Genomic DNA, 20,683 nt, shown 5'->3' on the forward strand with positions numbered 1-20,683 from the left:
ATGGTGACCAGAACTGTATGCACAATTTCAACCATGGTTGCATCTCAGAGTTATATAAAGACGTAACTATGTTGATCTTAAGGGACATTGAAAGATTAAAATTCCTGGACTAGTTTTCTTTGAGATTGGAGTGACACCTATATTTCCATGCAGGTAGGTGATGGTGGGCTGCCACGGCTATCTTTGTAGATACAGAGAGATAATTTCTCTTTTTATGCTGTTTTCTGGCATCTCTGCTCTCACTCTCCATATTTCTAAGCATTTTTCCTTTATAAACAGGTGCAGAGGCTAAGGGATGCTGACTTGCCTTGGGCAAACATGGAACTGAATCCTAGTATCAAATACAAACTCAGCATTTTATTTACTGGATGACCCATTAGCTCAAGCTGAAGGAGTATAGCTTTCAGCGTGACTGTATTATATATATATATTTACCTCTATAGTGATGACGTAGCGTTCTGCCAGTAAGAGCAGTCTCTCAATAATTACAAGTTTTGTTGACCTGGAAAATACAGTGAAAATAAGTAACAGATTTTGATGAGGTCTTCAGTTTAGTAAAGCCACCAGCACTATCCCTGTGGACCTCTTTTGGTGCAGGCCTAAATAAACTCCTTACCATTAAAGAGTATGTAGGCCATGAAATTCAGTTCCATGGAGACAAAAACCAAGGAGTTTGTTTTTCCTGCCTATATACCATACTGAGTCAAAACTACAAATTAAGAGAAATGTGACTTGTGCTGAACACAGCCACACCATGCTATCTCCTTTCCCCATTAAGAGGCTGTGAAAAGAAAGCAAGACAATGCATGATGAGCCTATATATGTCAACTTGCTCTGCCTAGCCAGTGAAGGCAGGCACAGAAAAGAAAATGTGAGAGTCTGATTATACTATATAGAGATGTGCAAATCAGGCTGGAATCTGCTTCTCTTGTGCTTGCTGGAGTGCTTGGCCCTAGCCAAGAAGCAAGCCAAGCCAAGATCAAGTCTGCAAACACTCGGGAATATTAGCAGCTCCTTTGCACAAACTCTTTGCACAACAGGCATGCATGTAAACTAGTCTCCAGACTTGCTTCCTGCTGAATACTCATGCACACTCTTAGTGCAAGACAGATTTAGGTTTGGAGTCTGGGCAGTTGAGGAAATTCAACAGATGCCCACCCCCAAACCAGATTCTACACATATCACTAATGCGTAGTTTAAGTAGCTACATACTAGCAGCAACAAGATGGAGCTGGGAAGGAGGAAGTGATGTAGGGACTCCCTTTTTCATCAGAAAATACACATTCCCCTTAATATGAACTTCTACACTAATTTTGCCCAGCCAGAGAAATGGAGAGGTATGAACAGGAACCTTACTCCAGATCTCCCCAGGTTTTCGATATCTGGGGATCACTTTATCCCAGAATAAAGTTGGTAATGCACTGTATCACTACTTCAATGTTAATGTTCACCACTAGTGTTAATGCAGAAAAGAGAATGTCAAATACTAAAGGTTTAATTACAAGGGGAAGTAGGTTTGAGAAAAGGATCAAGAACAAGTCAACATTGTAGGTTACTACAGTTCTTTAGGTGGAGCAGTTTTCCCTCCTCCTTCTCAGGGGTAATGCGATAACAAGTAATGGTTCATTAAGAAAATATGGAAGTTCCACTTTTGCACTTAGATGTATGCCTAGGTCATTTCAACTGTTCATCCAATGTTTATATCCTGCCCATTTATATTAACATGAAACAACAAAGAGCGCTTACAAATTGAAATCACAAAAGGAAACAAAAAAGCACAAATGGGATAAGACAATAATCAGCAGTAAAAAAAAAAAAAAATCACATACCAGGAACATTAAGATTTCTGACATCAACTTGTTAGATATAGCTGTACTGCATTCTCCTGCCACTTACATGATACCTCAGCTTAACCTTTCTGAAGTTTTATTACCAATGCTTTTACCTACTATAATCAGCTATTTGCTGTAAGCACACATATATAGCACATTACAAATTATTTACTGTTTGTAAAAGGTTACATGCTTTCCATATTTATTTTACGATAGGAACAACACCTGCCTGAAGCTGCTCATCTAGAGATTAATAAAAGTGTCACAATTCTTCTCTTATTAGAGGATGCCATACATTGAACAGATCTCAAAAAATGTGCTTACTCAAACCCACCTTCTTGCAACCAGAGTTTAATCACTTTAGTCTAACAAACCGTTTAGCAGTAAATTCTATTACAAGGTATGTATAAAACCAAAAATAGTAATTTGTGCAGAGAAATGGGCTGCAAAAACAGATCCTTTGTAAAGTGCTTATGTATAATGACATTGTGGCACTAGTGACACTTCAGTACAAGCAGTTCTAATACCAGTTGTGTCTCATCATAGATCCAGGTTCAGACAGTATTTGGAGGATCAGGAATATGCTATGTGCTTGCAGACTTCCCTCCTCATTTCATTCTCCTAATTTTTAACAACAGCTTGCCATGATATATAAATCAGCAGATCATGGTTACTGCTAAATTCCAAGAGGACAGTTTGAAATGGACTCAGATACCATCATTTGATGGTTAGAATCAACATATAATTTTCACATGCATGTTATACTAAGGTATCAGCAGGGGAAAAGTGGATATGGAAATGCAAGCTCTTGGTCCATTCCCAACCTTCTTAAATGTAGCTAGGAGAATTATCTAGAACAAACCAATGTAAATAACATCATTTATTCTGAACCTTAAGTGTACCTGTATGGAGATTGCACTGAAGTTGCTACAGTAGGCATTGCAGTTGCTGTTAGCATCTTGGTAGCTCTGGTAACAGCATGTGTCAAAGTTGGACCACCAAGTGCAGAACTGGCTGCCTAGAATGAAAAGCATTTCTGCATTACTTTGAAAAGTATACTATGCAATATTTCTGTAATACTATGAAAAGTATTTCATAGAATTTTTGGATAAGAGTGAAGTCCATGAAGGTAATGGTAAAGAATTTGTTCAGCACGAAGAGCTACACTAGGAATACACAAAGAAGCTGCAAGACTGAATAGTACAAGAGGCAGATACATTTCTATTTTGAACGCACTTCTATGAACCTTCAATTTATCAATATTTAGAAAATTAGCTTTTGTATAATGCAAGGCAGAACATGTGGAAATTATACTATTATTAAATAATGGGGGAAATGTAAAAAGAAAGCTTTATTTATGGATTCTTACTTCTAATCTTGTGTAACAATCAGCAATGAATTTCTTATGGAGTGACACAGAATCCTGAAACAAATACAAATTAGTAAATTAAAAGACAAACCTTTCACAATTTAAGTATATGTAAAAAAACAGAACTACCATTGCACATCAATTATTTATTTAAAGCCTGTGTAAGCTTGAGCAAGTGAGAGAGCACATGAGTTCATCATGTCGCTCAGTAAGCTTCATTTTCCTACCCTGTAACTCAATAAATGACTCCCCTTTCTGCCATTGTTCGGTAGAAAAGCACACAATAAACAGATAAAAAATACATTGGTACATCTTCATCAACAACACAACCACGGTGTGCTATTTCTTTAATGAGAAAAAGTGAGCCTTCCACTAGAACACTCCCTCCTTTGCAAAGAGATGAGATCAGAGGTATCCACTTCTAGTGGCAACTTGCTGTATCTGGATTAAACAGCAAACTAAAGCTAACTGCAAACTAAAGTTGAAGTTTCTAACTGCCGTTCTTTGCAAGCAAAGGAAAAGCAAAGGGTAAGATGACTGTGCAAGTCCTGAGGCTCTGGTTGCTTCATCCCAGCCTTCCAAAACCATTGTTGAATAATCTGAATGCAGCCCATTTCTCATTTGACCATCACAGCTTTATGCCAAAATAATTCAAAATTACCTTTTTCAATCTAGGATTTAGATTAATGTAACTATAGTTTATTATCAGCTGGATAGCTTCATTAGCTATTTCTTCATCAGGTGACTCCATTGCAATTTTCCAAATAAAATCCATTCCTATTAGTTCCAATTTTTCTACATGCTATACAAAAAAGAAAAAAGACTTAGCTTCTGGATTACATATACAATACTACAATACAACATCTACTGAAATAAGATTTTGCAGAGAATTTTCTTCTCTGATGGAGAAGTAGACACCTTAACCTATTGGATGACCCTTCTTTGCCAAGGGTAAAGGAAACAGGCAAACAGCCCCATCTTCTGGACAGAGAAACTTCCTGATTTTGCTTTAACTCTTGCCCTATGATCTGCCTTGATCTTCCATTCCTCTTATAACAGGTTTAAGCATTTTCTTTTCACTTCTGGAATATTATTATTATTAATAACAACAACAACAACAACAATAATAACAACAAACATTTTTATACTGCCCATAGCCAAAGCTCTCTGAGCGGTTCACAACATTTAAGTCACCCATCCAGAATTCAACCAGACCTGACCCTACTTAGCTTCTGAAATGAGGCAGGATCAGGCATTTCAGGCTACATGGAAGCTACTGAAGTATGGGAGACAGGATTCTGCTGAAAACTGCTGGCTTGTGACCACAAAGTAGCATCATGCCATGATGACTTGACCTAATCCCTGGAGCTGATACTCTCCATACTAAAGTTAATCCTGAAGCTAATTTGTATCCATGGCTCTTATAGATGATTTCTCATTATAGAAATTTAGAGCCCAAGTAAGGAACCTTCCAGTTTTATTGGTTGCTTCCAGGGAGATTCTTCCCACCCCTTTTGTGCCATATCACTATTTATATAATCAGGAAGGGAAGTCATGGTTTTAAGGAAAAGCCTAGCTGAACTCCCTACAATGCATCAATGTCAAGGTCAATGCACAAGTTAAAACTAAGGCATCCATGCTGAACATACTTTCTTCCCTACATAGCAGGTTCAGCAGAATTCTCTTAACTTTTAATTAGCATGACTCTCTTACCATGTCACCTGTCTTTTCTATGTTATTAGAGGATTTTGAATGGCATGTCTTTAACTAAATGTTAGTATTAAAATTTAGTGTATATACATAGTTTCTGGAATAAACCAGCTGCAGACTGAGTATCCCTCATGGGACTAAGTCAGACAACTAGCCCCAAACTGACCCCTGGATTTCCCAACAAGATGGAGGCAACAGAGCAATGGTCAAATTGTCTACCATCCCAGGATGAAAAAGTAGTTGTTGTTAAGCCAACTTTTTGTTCTGGCCAAATGCTTTGAGGGTGTGCTTTAACTTAAATACAGTCAATGAAATGTTGAAACCTGTAATAGTCCTTATTTTTGTTTGACTATATAAGTGGAATAAATCTGTATTATTCACATTAGCATTAGATCACCTTAATCAGCAGCTGTCCATCTATTGTTTATATTAATAGTATATACTCATCTTCCAAAGATCTAACACACAGGTATTGTCCCATTTCTATTCTCAGAACTACCTTACAAGGCATCACTGATGGGCCCAGAGAAGTGCACAATGACACAGAAAGCTGCTTACCAATTGGGTTCCTTGCCGTTTTAATCGATGATCACAGAGGTTCACATTTTCAAAAAAGGTCTTAAACAAACCAAAACCTGTTTTTGAAAATTAATATTTTAGGACATTGTGGTATTTTCATTTAAACAAACATCAGCAATATTGTTTATATAAGACAAATGCATTTAGGACAATGGAAGAATCATCCTGAGTTAATTAATTTCAAAACCTGTTCACATTGGGTTAGGTCCACACAAGGAAGACTTTCCTCTCCCATCCTTCACTGGTAGTCATCAGCCACATACCTCTCTCAGCATGCGGAACACCTGTGAATGGTGAGGGCTGTAACATGAGAGAACTTGGAAGGGGGAAAAACCGAAGACTGGCTGGAGACATCTGCCAATTTCAGGTCTTTCTCCCTTCTTCCTCTTTCACCACCTCTATACCACAGCCCATTTCATCCAGCAAATTCTCCTGACTCCTTTTATGAGTTTTATATGGGGGTGCTGCTAGGGAACTGAAAAGCCCCCTTTCATATTTGAGAAACAACCAGAATGACTTCTAAAGTCTGGATAAGCAAAAATACTCACATACCATTCATAGTGATTTCATAAGATTCCAATTTAAGAATTTTTTCTTTAAAAAGTTGCTGCTGAACATCACTCTCAAGATCATGCTGTCCTTTTGTAAACCATTCAAAACACATCTGTGAACAAAGTGCGTGTTACTGTTCATATTCTATGTTAAAAGTTCATCACAATTTGTTCAGTAAATGCAATAATTCAAGGGAAATCTAGTATCAGTAAAATATTCATTTAAGATAGTATTTATTGCTTTGATTATTGTTCACAGAAGTTATCATTATAAAAGTTTTAATTTTTATACATTTCTTTCTTTTTTTATGCAGTAAGATGACAGTCTGATCAATACTTGTCTCTGGAAAAACCAAATGATCCCATGCTGCATTACTGCTGCAGTATTTTGAGACCATACAATAGCAAAAGTAATTCACAAAAACCCTACATGGAGTTTTCAGTCATGTTTTCAGGATCTCACCTCCCGATCTAGCTCACAAACATCTTGGCCTGTTACAAGGCATTCCCAGATTTCCCGAGCACGATTCCACCCTAAGTAGAGTGTTGCTTCTTGAAGGAAAAATGCCAGAAATTTGAGGTGGGCCTCTAAGTACTAGAAAGAGAAAAAATTATTACATTCCACCTTAACATTTTTGAAGTAGTGATTTAAAATTTATAACATTTTATATTCTCCATCTTCAGGTCACCAATTTTGCTGAATGCTTGTTTTTATTTCGGGCTTTCCCAATTTGCTAGTTTTTATTAGCGTAATTTTACTTACCTCCCTATATGTGTATCGACCATCCACTAATGTTGCTCCACATAGGCCTCCAGGACCTGCCACTGATGCAGCCAATCTATGACAGGCTATTAAGCTTCCAGTCACCAATTTCACTATCTCAAAATTTTTCTTCAAATCCTGAATGATGCTCTTGGCAAAAATATTGGAAAAGGTGTGTTAAGCAGAACATTGTACAATTAGGCTTCTAATACTTGAAGAGAAATTTATCATTTTTAACATTCTCCCCTAGACTTCAGGCACAAAGTACTAAGCATTTAAAATACATATTGAGACTGCCACTTTGGTTAGCACAGCACAAACTATTTGCTTTTAATGTAAAACTGCTTTATAGAAAGAGTTTGGATAGGAATGACACAAACATATTAATATGAAGTTGGCATAATTTTGTTCAATTCTCCTCAATTTATGTTACACTTATACAGAGAACTATTTATAGCAAAAATTCCAATACTGAAATAATTATAAACAAACAGGAAGGCACACTTAGTACCTTACCTGATGTCCTTCTGCTGCTAGGCAAAGACCTCTTTATTTAGATAAATAAAATGCCTAAAAATACCCTTTTCAACTGGCCACTGCTTTGGTATTTCAATTATTTTACTGCTATTGAATGGTTTTATCTCCTATTCTATTTTGTTAATATTTCTAATTAAAGCATTTATATTTTATTATTGTTGTTAATCACTTTGGTTGATATATATGCATAAAGAATCTGAAATTATATTTCCCCCCTCTTTTCCTGCAAAGTTCTTCCCTCCCAAGAAACTTACAAATATATCATCATTCAATATTTCTTACTTTCCCGTTGCAACCCCTTCACTCTCTTGCTTATAGTAGGCCAAACTTTATGTAATCTTGTCTCGAAAATGCTCTTACCTTATCTTGTTTTTGGTAGGTTTGTTTTATAAATGAACGTGTGATTTCATGGAGCTGACGTAAAGCTGGTACTACCCACACAAACTGAGGATTATTATGCTGTGATGACTAATTAAAAAAGAGAATATATATTTATATATATATATTTACGCACGCACACACATATATTAAGAAAGACTGCACGAAATACATTCTCAGAGCTATATTCCCAAATCTAGAGAACTTCTGTAGTTTGTACCTTGCTATTCCTTAATTCTTTCTTGAGCCTTTTCTCTATGTAGAAGAATTAAGATAATTTTGCTACCACTGATAAACCTAAAGAACAGACTATGATGACCACTAACTTGATATTATGTGGTCAAATAATTGAAAACTTGGTCAAGTATGGTTAATATCCAGAATTATTTATAAAACTATGGTATATGAGGGGCGTTCAATGTATTCTCGGTATCGGGTTGATTTGCTATTGATGTGGGTAATTTAATTATTTCATTAGCTAATGACACTATCTGAGGGTATACATGCAAAATTTCAAATAAGTGTGATCATTAGTTCCCTAGTAATCCTCAGTGAAAGACGACCACAATGACTGATGGGACAACGCTGAAGAAAATCGAGCACCGCGCTGTGATTAAGTTCCTTACAAAACAAGGAAAAAGTCAAAAAATCATTCACAAAGAGATGGTGGCCATTTAACAGGACTCTGCACCTCCATTATCTACTGTTCAAAAGTGGTCAAGTGAATTTAAAAGGGGCAGAGAAAGCAGTGAAGATGACCCTTGCTCGGGCAGGTCGATTACTGCCACTATGAAAGAAAATGTGAAAAAAATTGAGAAACTTGTATTGAAAGATCACTTGGGTGCATCACTATGACCTGAAGGTAAGCAGGAGTCCATGCAGTGGCATAAAAAAAGGTGCTGACCCTGCGAAGAAATTCAAAGTCACTCCATCGGCTGGAAAAATCACGGCCTCAGTGTTTTGGGACTCAAAGGGAATTTTATTGATCGAGTACACAAAAAAAGGTGAAACCATACACGCAGCATCTTACGCAACCACTCTGCGTAATTGAAGAAACGCAAATAAAGAAAAAAGGCGGGGAAAACTGACCGCAGGTGTGTTGCTTCTTCACGACAACGTGCCTGTTCACACGGTGCGTGTTTCGAAGGCTGTTGTGCAAGACTGTGGTTTCGAAGAAATAAACCACCCACTGTATAGCCCGGACCTGGCCCCCAGTGAGTACTACCTATTCCCGAATTTAAAAAAAGATCTTTGTGGAAAGTGATTTTCAGACTATGAAGAGCTCAAGGTGGCAATTAACACACATTTTTTAGACAAGGAGGAAGGGTATTTTTTACAGGGAATTGAAAAGTTAATTTCTAGATGTAATAAGTGTATTGAAGTTATGGGGGATTACATTGAAAAATAAAAATTATTTCAATTTATTAGTCCTTTTTCTTCATGCTGATACCAAGAATACATTGAACGCCCCTCATAGCTGTTGGGAACCTGCATGGGAATTACATATTCTCTCCTACCCTTGTATGCACTAACTTCCTGCTTTCCAATAAAACCTGGTGTGGCTCCAAACTAGAATCACGCAGGAAATGGAGCAAGCTAGGCACCTTTGGAGAAAGAGGGTGCACCTAAAACTTATTAAAAAATAGAACCAAAACATGAGCATCCTAGTACAGCATCCTACTTTTGCTTCCCTCCCTTTAATTAAAATTAACCCCTTGTAATTACAGACTTGGAAGTCATATTGAATTAACATGTTTCAGGCAAAGGAGTGAACATTCTTGGAGTGAAAGCTCCAAGGAAGGTATTGTGGACAGCCAGGTAGAGTAGTATACAGGTATTAGCCATTGATTATATGCATGACTGTTAAAAATAAGTATTTCTTAACTAGGACAAGCTTGCCTTTGTCCTGCTAAATTTGATATTCTGGGATCACCCCAAACTACCTTATACCATTATGTCAATCTCACAGCCAAGTTTCTAGTGGGAGCTATGCTCCCCGTTTTTAACATTATATCTTCTGCCAGCAAAGCAAAGACAGACTGCTCCAGATTAAAAACTACTGCCTTTTGCTTCAGGAGTGGGGACAAAGTATATCCAGATATTTTGGATTTCCATTTCCAAAAGTTCTTACTAGCATCGTGAAGGTAGAAATGCTAAGAGTAGAAGTCCAAAACTTCAACTTCAAGATATATGTTCTGCCCACCCCTGACACAGATAATCTCTAGCTAAGTACTTCCTGATATTGACTAGGGCAAGTATACAAAACTGGAACCATCATCCTGCTCTTTTTATTTACTTGAAATTCTATATTGCGCAAAGTTGTTAGTAAATATAACTTCTTAATGCAGTGTGGTTCACTGTGGAGGGTTCTAACTGAACCAGTCTCAGTCCATGTTAATGCCTTTGGGTACTTACGTGATGTATACTTGCTCAGTAACTTAGCTATCAAGTGAATTTATATGTATTACCAATTGAAAGTTTTAACTTGATACTCCTGTTAGATCTTTTCCCCATAATAAGTAATTATCTTTTGAAAGAGATTTTTAACCTAGTAGGTGATGACAAAGACAGATTTTTTAAAAGTTACTATATAGATTGGATCCAGTTTTTTCTGCCATCCAAGGAAGCACTTCCTGAACAGTAAGAAAGAAGAAAGGAGAATTTTGCTAGTTACCCTTCTTACCCAGCACTACCTCCCACACTATTTCAAACATATAAAAGCCTCTAGAATAGATTTGGGAGACACAGAAGACAGCAGGGGAAGAAGGAATTGGCAAAAAAACAAAAAACAAAAACAAAAAACCAGCTCTTCCCCCATTATCCCAGCAGAAAAGATTTGCTGGACCAAAGTTTCCACAAATGCAAAAAGCCCTTATGTCTGCAGGATGCTAAAGACAATATAAATGTTTCAATCTTAAATAGAACTGTCCCATACTAAGAATGTCCAGTGTTGCTAATTCAGCTGTTCAATACTTATTTCACCCTTTCCTAACCTTAGGGGTCCTAGATATGTTGGACCTCAATAGACAGTCATGCAATCGGGGGATGATAGAAGTTATAGTCCAACATGTATGGCAAGCATCAGGATGGGGACACTGATCAGCTCTAATATAGAATAAATGTTGTCTGTGTTTATTTGTTCTAAAGAATGTCAATCATGACTGCATTCTCTCCCCAACTCCACACCTCTGCAAAACAGTCTATATCTGGCAATTTTGTTTATAATCCTAATATTCTAAATGTTCCTTTTCTGATTTTCGTTCAACATGGCTAACGGTTAGGGATTATGGAAACTTGAGTCCAATAATATCTCAAGGGCCACAGTTCTCTGACAGCTGAATTAAAGAATTCAATAGTAATGCAGAGCCTGTAACATCTTTGATAGTTTAATAACTTTTCTCCCAATAGCAAGGACTTTCTCTCTTCAGGCTAGTTCTTTAAAAAAATAAAGATAAAAAGATACTTTGGACTTTACTGTCCAAAGCTCAGAAAATACAGAAATAGAATACCCTAAAACACAACCTTACAACCATATAGTCTTGCTCATGGGAGAAGTTTTAATGAGAAATTCTCTTTTTAAAATAATCATGACTGTGTAGAGTGTGTGGTGTGTATGAGAACAGAGATTCCTTAACAATAGAACATATAATCTTCAGGAGCAGCTGCACAGCCTAGAATATACATATGAGGATCAGTCTGTGATGATAGGCTATTTGTAATTCCTTTGAGGATAAAATTTGTATCTCTGAAGAATCATCAACCTTCCATGTACACCTGTCCATACTCTAAGATTGTCAAGAAACCCTTCTTGGGTGTCCATGCCAAATGAAGTGAGGTGGGTGGCTACCAAGGAAAAAGCCTTTTCAGTTGCAGCATCCCCCTTGTGGCATATCTTCCACAAAGAGGCACACGTGCACCTACACTGTGCCCTTTTCAATGCCAGGTGAACACCATTTTTATTTCTAGGTTTTTCAGCTATTCAGTTTTAAAAATTATCCCAATTTAAATCTTTGCCCTGCTGCTGACTTTTATCTTGGTTCCTATTTTGGTTGTATTCTGTTTTTAAAACATTCAGTTTTATAGTATGTTTTACTATGTCATTGTATTTTATGGTTTTAAGTCTTCTTTTCAGCTATATCTAAATGCAACAGTAAGAGAACATACTATTGGGTGGTGGCTGGGAGAAATTTTACATTCTAGAAACAAGAAAAACTAACCCTTTTAATATCTTCAATGCACTTGATGATGTAGGTTCTTTTTATTGCTTCCTTCACTGCGTATGCATCACTGAGGATTGTCAAATGCTCTTCCAAGGCCTGTTGAATCAAACTGCTAGCCAATATTGGAAGATGAGCCAAATCCCAGAGAACCTCAAGAACCTACAAAGAAACACAAAGGAAAAATTAACATCACTCATTAGACAAGCTGTCATCTATACAGTCTTAACAAAGGAATGTATTACTCATGCCTTTCCAGTGGTCGTTTCTACACGTGCTTCCCGGCCAATACGTCCTATCAAGCTTAATAGTTTCTGTCTCACTCTATCACTCTCGGATTCCCAGCTCTACAAAAGAAAAATACCTGAATCAATGCAAAGCCATAGCAGATCATTGCAGTTTGCCATCAATTAATTTAGTCAAATACAGATTTCAGAGTGCAAAAAAATTGGAAATGTAACATATAGTTAGATTTAATTCCAACAATAGAATTCTCAACTGATTCTGAAAACGTTCTTGAATTATGAAGAAAATTATGATTTTTTAATTTCAACACACTTGATAGCTCAGTATATCTAACACAATTTTAAAGATCAGAATTCAAATAAACATGGGCCAGCCTACTGTGAACTGGAATATTAACAAAATTATTCAATACAGGATAAATATATCCAGTGAAATTTGGATCTAATAGACCTATTCAGGACTAAGAATCTGAACTATCACTATAAAACTTTTAACGGATTCAAGTAAGTAAATCTTGTCAGAGAGACAAGAGGTAGGGCCATTATAATGATTAAAACATAATCATTTAATATATTAAATTATACTATAATTATAATACAAGTTAAAGCAGGGCTTACTTTGACATGTTACCTAACCTGTTCTGTACTATTAGAATCCAATACCCCACAATTTAATGAATGAAACTAATTTTGTATTCACGTTATGTGGTATGTTACATATTCCTAAACACAACATTAATTGTACAGAGATTGAGCCATGGTTTGGCTGACCACATTGCACACTCCAGGCTCAACTTTAGATTTCATGTTTTTGCTGCCACAACAGATTTATGTGAATAGGAATCTCACCTTCTGAATAAGGACAAAGAGATGACTAAGCTGGTCTGAACTGAACTTTACAGCAGCTGCAGCAATAATACTGTGGATGTTCTCTATCACAGTGGATGGTTGCCCTGACTTTAAAGAACAGAAGAAAGAGTTAATGAACACAATGTTAAGGAGACAGCTATTAAAAGCCTATTTAGAAAGATAAAAAATACATTTAAAAAGGCTGAAATCTTGTGCACTCTTATCCTGGAGTAAGCCATACTGTGCATAGGGAATTCTGATTAAATATTCTTAGAATCATATGCATCAAGAAGTTATAAAACTCTTCTGATCTCAGAGCAAAAAGTAATGAATTAGCAGCCCCAAACAAATGATTGGGAAAAAAATCATAGCCACTGAATGACTTTGCAATTTTACTTTTAGGTTTTGAACAGGAAGAGTATTTGCATTTTGTGAGAGGTTTTGCATTTAAGTGTTAAGGGAAGAGTCAATATAATGATTATTTATTCAGGAATACTTTTAGTTCCAGACTTTTAGCATTCTGGAAACTGAAGAACTAGGAGAAATGCAGAGGCTGGAGCCAAGTTTCATAACAGGGTTACCACTGAATAATGTTTGAAGAGGATAGTCATTTTGAGAACCTCAGAGTGGTACGGAAAGCAAAATTTTGGAAATAAATGCTCAGGCTATGTCAGAGATTGGTTGCCTTACCGAGAATCTTTCTGTAATGCCATTATATTAATGCTGGCTAGCACAGTATTTGAAACCATCATGTTAAAAATAATGCAATTATTATAGTGTTTCAGACACTGACCTTCCAAATCATCATGGTAAGATCTAATCAAATTAAAATAATTCTAAAATAATACATATTCTTAGTTATAAGCATATGAAATATCGATCTATTGACAACACCTTGGACCACAGAAGACATCTGATTAGATGGAAAGAGTGAGCCTAAAGCCATGGACTTCAACCTTCCTCAGCCAAAAACCTGCCATCACCCCAACCTACAACACGAGTTCTATCTCTCTATTGTCAGACTATGGCGGTGCAAGCATAACTTGGCTTTGTCATCTTAGATGGCCAGTAACTTAAGAGTACTGGAAAACAATGGACTGCAAGAACATTTATAAAGTGTGAAATACACATATTTAAGATTTTTTTTCAAGAATATTTCACAGGTTTGCTAGCTTGATGACTGTGCTCAAAGAAACAACTAAAATGCACCAAGTTATTGCAACCATGCCAGGAATAAAGAGCTTTGTCATCATGCTGCAAGCTGCTGCATACTTCATACACCGTACAGATATTCTGAAGAGTCCATAAAGCTATTGCAAAATAAAGAGGGATTGTTCTTGTGCTGATTTCATTCTTGCACACTGCCTTCAGCACAAACTTTCAAAGAGCATTTTAAGCTTTCAGATAATCATTAACTGCTACAAAGAAATATTATAATCTCCCAGCGCATTTAGTATATGGCAGAACTTGACCTCTTTATCTACAGATACTAAATTAAAGTGAGATGGAATGAACAGAACACACAGGCTTAAACACCTATGCAGAATCAGAACAAAAATTACTTCTTTAAAACTATTAGCATTTCAGCATTAGCAGAAACCTGAAGATTAATGCACCAAAGAATGAGACATTAGAGGTCTCACATCTTGAACCTGTTTATCCAATAGTTAATGTAAGAAAATATGTGTGTGAATGGACTAAAAAAAATCCATTCAAACAAAGATAAACAAGTATGAACTAAGTCTAGCATGGCAAGACACTTTGAAAAATGCAACAGAATTCAGTTAAGACGACAAGACCTTTCATCTCTAGAAGTGTTTCAACTTCCATAAAAGCCTTTTTCTTAATTTTTTTCAGGGCCTTGCCAATTGTGATCAAAGCACTATTCATTATCTTAGTTATACAATATTTGTACAGACTCCAGACTGTCTGAAAATATTGTATATCTTCTTGGAAACCTGCTTGCCTTGGATACTTGGTCAGTAGGGCATAAACAAGACCTTATTAGTCTTTGAAAAGTAACAAGACAGATATCTTCAAAGTTTTATATGAAGGCTGGTAAGCACAGCACACATCTTATAGCAAACTCCACTCTGTTTGTGACACACTTGTATTATTGAATTGATGGAAGCACGAAGGTGGTGTTGGGTCTTTTTTTTTGGGTAGGAAGTTTAGATAGTCTTCTAGTTTCCTTTTAACTGTATACTAGTACTATATAATCCTATACTCACTATTGAACTAACTGAGACTTAGTTCAATGGCACAAACAGAGATTGCACATTTTTATTTAACATAATCTTGCAGAGAAAAACACTCCACATTCCATGGACAATTATTGTTGGGTCAGATATAGGATTATTTGCTGAAAATTTGCCTAAATGGTAGATTTTTATATTCTGCCAAAGTTTTATTGAGAATACTTTACTCTGGGTTGGGTGTTCAAACCCTTACAGCAAGAATTCCATAGGAGACAGACCAGAATTAACAAATGAACAGACTTTATTCATGAGAGACTGGAAAAGAAATATGTGACAAGTTATATTTATTGGAGAGTGAGGCAGTACTTAACAGTATATGAACTGTTTCTTGTTTTACTCTTTCTACTCAGAAACAGGTCATCCCATTTCCTATCTACATTTATTCCTAAATCAAGGACCCTATCCACCCTCTACCCTGGTCTCAGCCCCACCAATTTGAGGTGAGCAAATTATTCTCTGTTGAGGGTCACAGTTCTTCAGGGTAATATTAGGACCTGCATGCTTATGGTTGGCAGGACTGAAGACTTTCTGTCTGTCTGTCTCCCCTCCCCTCTCATTCCCAGTGCAAGCTGTTGGACAAGAGACACACTGCTTTTGTAGATTGGTCATAAACCACATTAAATTGTGATGATGCTGCAGGTTACTTATCCTTGCATTAACTACTCTTAACTTACAAATATCAACTGCTACTTCCCTAACACTGTGCCATTCAACAGACTCTCCATCCCTCTTACCTCAATATTCTGTCTGTCAAACACCTCCAGCCTCCCATGAAGTCATATTGTAGAACCCTGTTTACTACAAGATGTATTTCAGTATGCAGAGTTATGCTACAGGAGCTTTAATTTGAGGCTAATAGCTGTAAATCCTTACCTGTATTCGCCAAATTTTTGTCAGCTCATCTAATGATAATTTGCTGCCCAATAGCTCAATGATTCCCTTTATACGGTCACAGTATTGTGCTTGATCTATGTTACCTGGCAGAAGAAATATGAAACACAGTGAGCTTAGCCAGGAAAAGTGTTACCAAGTCTTCACTGGGCAGTAACAAAAGACACAAGCCTTAGTGCGCGCGCATGCGCGCACACACAAACACACACACACACACACACAGAGAGAGAGAGAGAGAGAGAGAGAGAGAGAGAGAGAGAGAGAGAAGAGGTACAAGAAGATTAAGAATTCAATTTTCTAGCATACTGTTTCATCTGATTCAATGCAGATGTGTAGGCTGAGTTCACATGACACAGCATCCTGTAATGGGTCATATAAAGGGTTTTTGAAGACGGTCCGAACACTTCAATTGGTGCAAAATAGAGCTGCCAGGTTGCTGACGGGGACGGGGCGTTATGCTCACATGCTCACTCCAGTCCTCCGTCAGCTTCACTGGCTTCCCATTGAAGCCCGGGCCCAATTCAAGGTGTTGATTATGACCTATAAAGCCCTAAATGGCTTGGGTCCTAGCTACCTGAACGAACACTTACGTCCGTATATGCCCGACCGCCCTTTGAGATCTGCGGGAGAGTCCCTTCTCCGGGAACCCTCCATGAAAGAAATTAGGAGAGTAAGTACTCGGAGGAGGGCTTTCTCTGCGGTGGCGCCCAACCTATGGAATTCACTCCCCAAAGAGGTCCGCCTGGCACCGTCATTACTGGTTTTTCGGCGCCAGGTAAAGACCTTTTTATTTAAACATCATTTTAATTGTTAAAACATATGATCTGGCCAGGGCAACTTCTTCTTCCTTCTCTTTTCTCCTCCTATATTATTTATTTACTTATTTTATACTGATAATTTTAATTTTATATTATTATGTTTGTAACTCAGTCTATTTTTTGTATTTTTGTATTTAATGGTAATTTATTATGTTCTATTGTATTTCAATGTATTTTATTGTGTTGTAAGCCGCCCCGAGGCTTCGGCAAGGGGCGGCATAGAAATGTAATAATAATAATAATAATAATAATAATAATAATAATAATAATAATAATACTGGTTCCCAAAGGGTGGGTGTTCTACCCAGCAAGCCACCCTGACAATCTATTGTTTGCTCTCCAGGTTCTTGGTCCCACAATGGTTTGTCATACCACCCATACCTAGGAGACTGACCCCATGGTCCAAGGCTGTGGTGAGTTTCCCACCTGGCAAGGAAATGCAAAAACTCCTTGCTGTTTTTAACAAGCTCACTCAAGCCACTGCCAGTAATAGTGTCACTTCACCAAGTGTCCAAGTGGTACTCTGGAGTGACTGGCACTGCTGTGGTCTCCCATGCTCAGCTCATTTTGCCAAGCATAACCATGGAAAACACTTCATAAACACCTTCGGTTTAGATGCAATGCTGAAATATGGATTACAGTCACAAGACTGGGTCTCAGCAAGGCTGGGGCTCAGATAGTTTCCATGCTCAGTATACCCACAAAAAAGGGGGTTGGAAGTGTTTGTTTCTATTTTAGATTAACAGGAGCTTGCTGTGACAGCTTGTGGTAAACTGCCCCAAGACACCAGTAGATGGATGGTCTATAAAAGCTTTAAATAAATAAATAACTTGGACAGTCAAATTGTGGATTAGTTGAAACAAGTCAACTGCAAAATTACAATACAGCAAGCTGACTTGTTTTAATGAATCACAGTTACAATTAACCAGTTTAGGGTTCAGACAATGTATTCAACTCTTGCAAAGCTAAAATGAAAGCCACTGATTTTCTCTGCAGTTGTGTGAGAGTGGAAGGATTGCACATGAGAAACTCATGGTAAAAGGTTACAACATCTCAAGCTGTTTAGTTCAGAAGAAAGGTGAGTAAATAGAGATAATGATGGATGTATAAAATTAAGCCCAGTGTACAGAAAGTGGACAGGAAGTAATTTTTCTTCCTCTCATAATACTATATGCTGATAGGGAAATTCATGACAGACAAAAGGAAATACTTCTTTAAGGCATACATAAACTAAGAGGTTATTGCCACAAGACATTATGATGGACACCAGTTTGGATGGCTTTAAATAGGGATTAGACAAATTCATGGAGGATAAGGAATACAATGATGGCTATATGCTACCACTTGTATCAAGGCCAACACACCTCTGTGTACCAGTTGCTTAGAATACTACTGCATTCATACCCCGCTTATGGGTTTCCCATCAGTAGCTGGTTGATTACTGTGCAAACAGAATGCTATGCTCTTGTAACACTCATTCCTACATTATGCATTATGTCTGATACAGCTATAGCATCACTTCTCTTAAGTGTTCAGACGAAGACAAGAAAGTCATTTTATTTGCATATTTACCTTCTAATGCAATTGACAGGACAGAGTTTTCCACTAGCCAGTTTAATAATCGATCTGTATCTATTGCATTTTTAACCGATTTGGATACAGTGCTGTCTTCAATAAGTTTTGTTACCTAAAAATAAACAAAACATCAGATGCTTATATAGTAAGAGGCATGTGTGGAAGATTTTCCACTGCTTTATTTTTCCATGGAGAATTTTTCATTTCATTAATTCATTAGTAACAATGAATGGATTCCAATCGTATAGACAGTGTTAAGCATGTCTGGCAGTTTTAAGGTTATTGATGAGTGATTGCCAGCATCTCATACACAATTCCATTTATTAGTGTCCCATGAAGCATGAACATATTTAATTAGGAAATTTTTAGCATAGTGAACTTACTTCCTTGAGAGAATTCATTTTTGCACTGAAGTGTGGCGATTTCAACATACGCAACAGGATGTCTAATCGCAGATCATCCACTACTGTTACCAAGTCAGGCTGGAAACGCATACAAAGTAGTTTGATAGCAGACAAGAGTTCAGGAATACTGACTAGCCTCTGTGAAAGATATGAAATATGAATATATCATAGATATAACAGTGATGAATTCTAAGAGGGAAGGCACACATGATTCTGCTCTCATCCTTGAAACTAACAGTGCAATTTTATACACATCTTCTGAGAAATAAGTCCAACTAAGTTCAACATGAGTAACACCCAGGTAAATCCATACAGAAAGTAAGCCTTAGTGAAAACAGGGTAGCACTGGAGTAAAGCTTGAGCTATATTTTCCAGCAAGCATAAGTAGCTTTTCAGATATTTATTTATTTATAGACTGTCCATCTACTGGTGTCTCAGGATGGTTTACAACAAGCAACAGATAAAATGGCACAGCATCCAGTAATACAATAATAGAAAACCACATTAAAACCAATTAAACATTAAAATAACGGGAAAATAAAAAGGTTTTCATTCAGTGCCGAAAAAAGCGTTGGTGCCAGGTAAACTTTTCTGGGGAGTGTATTCCATAACTGGAGCACCACTGCAGAGAAGGCCCTCCTCTGGGTAACCACCCTTCCTAATCTCATTCAAGGAGGGTTTCCGAAGAAGGACCTCCACCTCAGATCTCAAGGCAGAGCATATAGGGAAGGAGGCGCTCCTTCAGGTATCCAGGACCCAACCCCTTTTGGCTTTATAGGTCATCACCAGCACCTTAAATTGGGCCCAGACTTCAATTGGCAGCCAGTGTAAGTGGTAAAGGACTGGCATTATATGTGAATACTTGCCAGTCCCCGTAAATATCTCAGCAGCTCTATTCTGAACCAACTGAAGTATACAGACCATCTTTAAGGGCAGCCCCTCATATAGTGTTACAATAATCTATTTGGGAAGTTACCAGGGCATGGGTCATCGTTGCTAGGCATTGCTCATCCAGGTAAGGGTGCAGTTGCTAAATCAGCCAAAGCTGGAAAAAAGCACTCCTCTCCACTGCTGCCACCTGAGATTCCTGAGACAGCTCTGCACTCCTTTAGGGGGAGTGCAACCCTATCCAGAACAGGGCTGATATCATTCACCTGAAAGGTTGAACTGCCACCAACAGGACCTCTGTCTTGTCTGGATTAAGCCTCAATTTATTGGCCCTCATCCAACCCATTCCTGCCTCACCTGGACTAGATGTAAATGAGCAGTAGAGCTGCGTGTCATCAGCATACTGATGACTCACCAGCAAACCTCTGGATGACCTCTCCCAGTGGTTTCGTGTATATGTTGAAAAGCATGGGGGATAAAATGGATCCCTGCAGAACTCCAAGGCAAAGTTGCCGTGGCATAGAGCTTAATCCCCCAGCACCATCTTCTGGACCCGGTCAGCCAGGTAGGAGTGGAACCACTGCAAAGCAGTGCCTCTGACCCCCAGTCTGGCCAGCCTATCCAGAAGGATACCATGACAGATGGTATCAAAAGCCACTGAGAGATCCAGGAGAACCAGCAGGGACACAGTGAGCTATTGATGGTATTGATAAAGTCCTTTTTGGGCCCAGAGTGTAATAGGCCCTGCACCACCCAAAAAAGCTCAGCTGGACAGAACTGTGAGGATGCAAGAAGAATTCCTTCTTCACTGTCCTCACT

General features: G+C 37.7%; 1 protein-coding gene across 5 annotated transcripts in view; it reads right to left on the reverse strand.

The window, feature by feature from the left end:
* The window catches only part of USP24 (ubiquitin specific peptidase 24), a 103,893-nt gene that overhangs the window by 54,584 nt on the left and 28,626 nt on the right, over positions 1-20,683 (reverse strand). For all 5 annotated transcript variants that reach the window (XM_044430472.1, XM_044430471.1, XM_044430470.1 and 2 more), the window contains exons 10-24: positions 18,956-19,114; positions 18,570-18,684; positions 16,162-16,265; positions 13,031-13,138; positions 12,188-12,283; positions 11,937-12,098; positions 7,702-7,809; positions 6,805-6,954; positions 6,505-6,636; positions 6,043-6,154; positions 5,470-5,546; positions 3,863-4,003; positions 3,202-3,255; positions 2,735-2,850; positions 436-502 (exon numbers count right to left, since the gene is read on the reverse strand). In XM_044430472.1, coding sequence (XP_044286407.1) covers positions 436-502; positions 2,735-2,850; positions 3,202-3,255; positions 3,863-4,003; positions 5,470-5,546; positions 6,043-6,154; positions 6,505-6,636; positions 6,805-6,954; positions 7,702-7,809; positions 11,937-12,098; positions 12,188-12,283; positions 13,031-13,138; positions 16,162-16,265; positions 18,570-18,684; positions 18,956-19,114 — 1,701 coding nt within the window. The remainder of the gene's footprint in view (positions 1-435; positions 503-2,734; positions 2,851-3,201; positions 3,256-3,862; positions 4,004-5,469; positions 5,547-6,042; positions 6,155-6,504; positions 6,637-6,804; positions 6,955-7,701; positions 7,810-11,936; positions 12,099-12,187; positions 12,284-13,030; positions 13,139-16,161; positions 16,266-18,569; positions 18,685-18,955; positions 19,115-20,683) is intronic.

Source organism: Varanus komodoensis, unplaced genomic scaffold (genome assembly GCF_004798865.1).
Source record: "Varanus komodoensis strain SLA01 unplaced genomic scaffold, ASM479886v1 scaffold20_1, whole genome shotgun sequence".
NCBI lineage: Eukaryota > Metazoa > Chordata > Lepidosauria > Squamata > Varanidae > Varanus > Varanus komodoensis.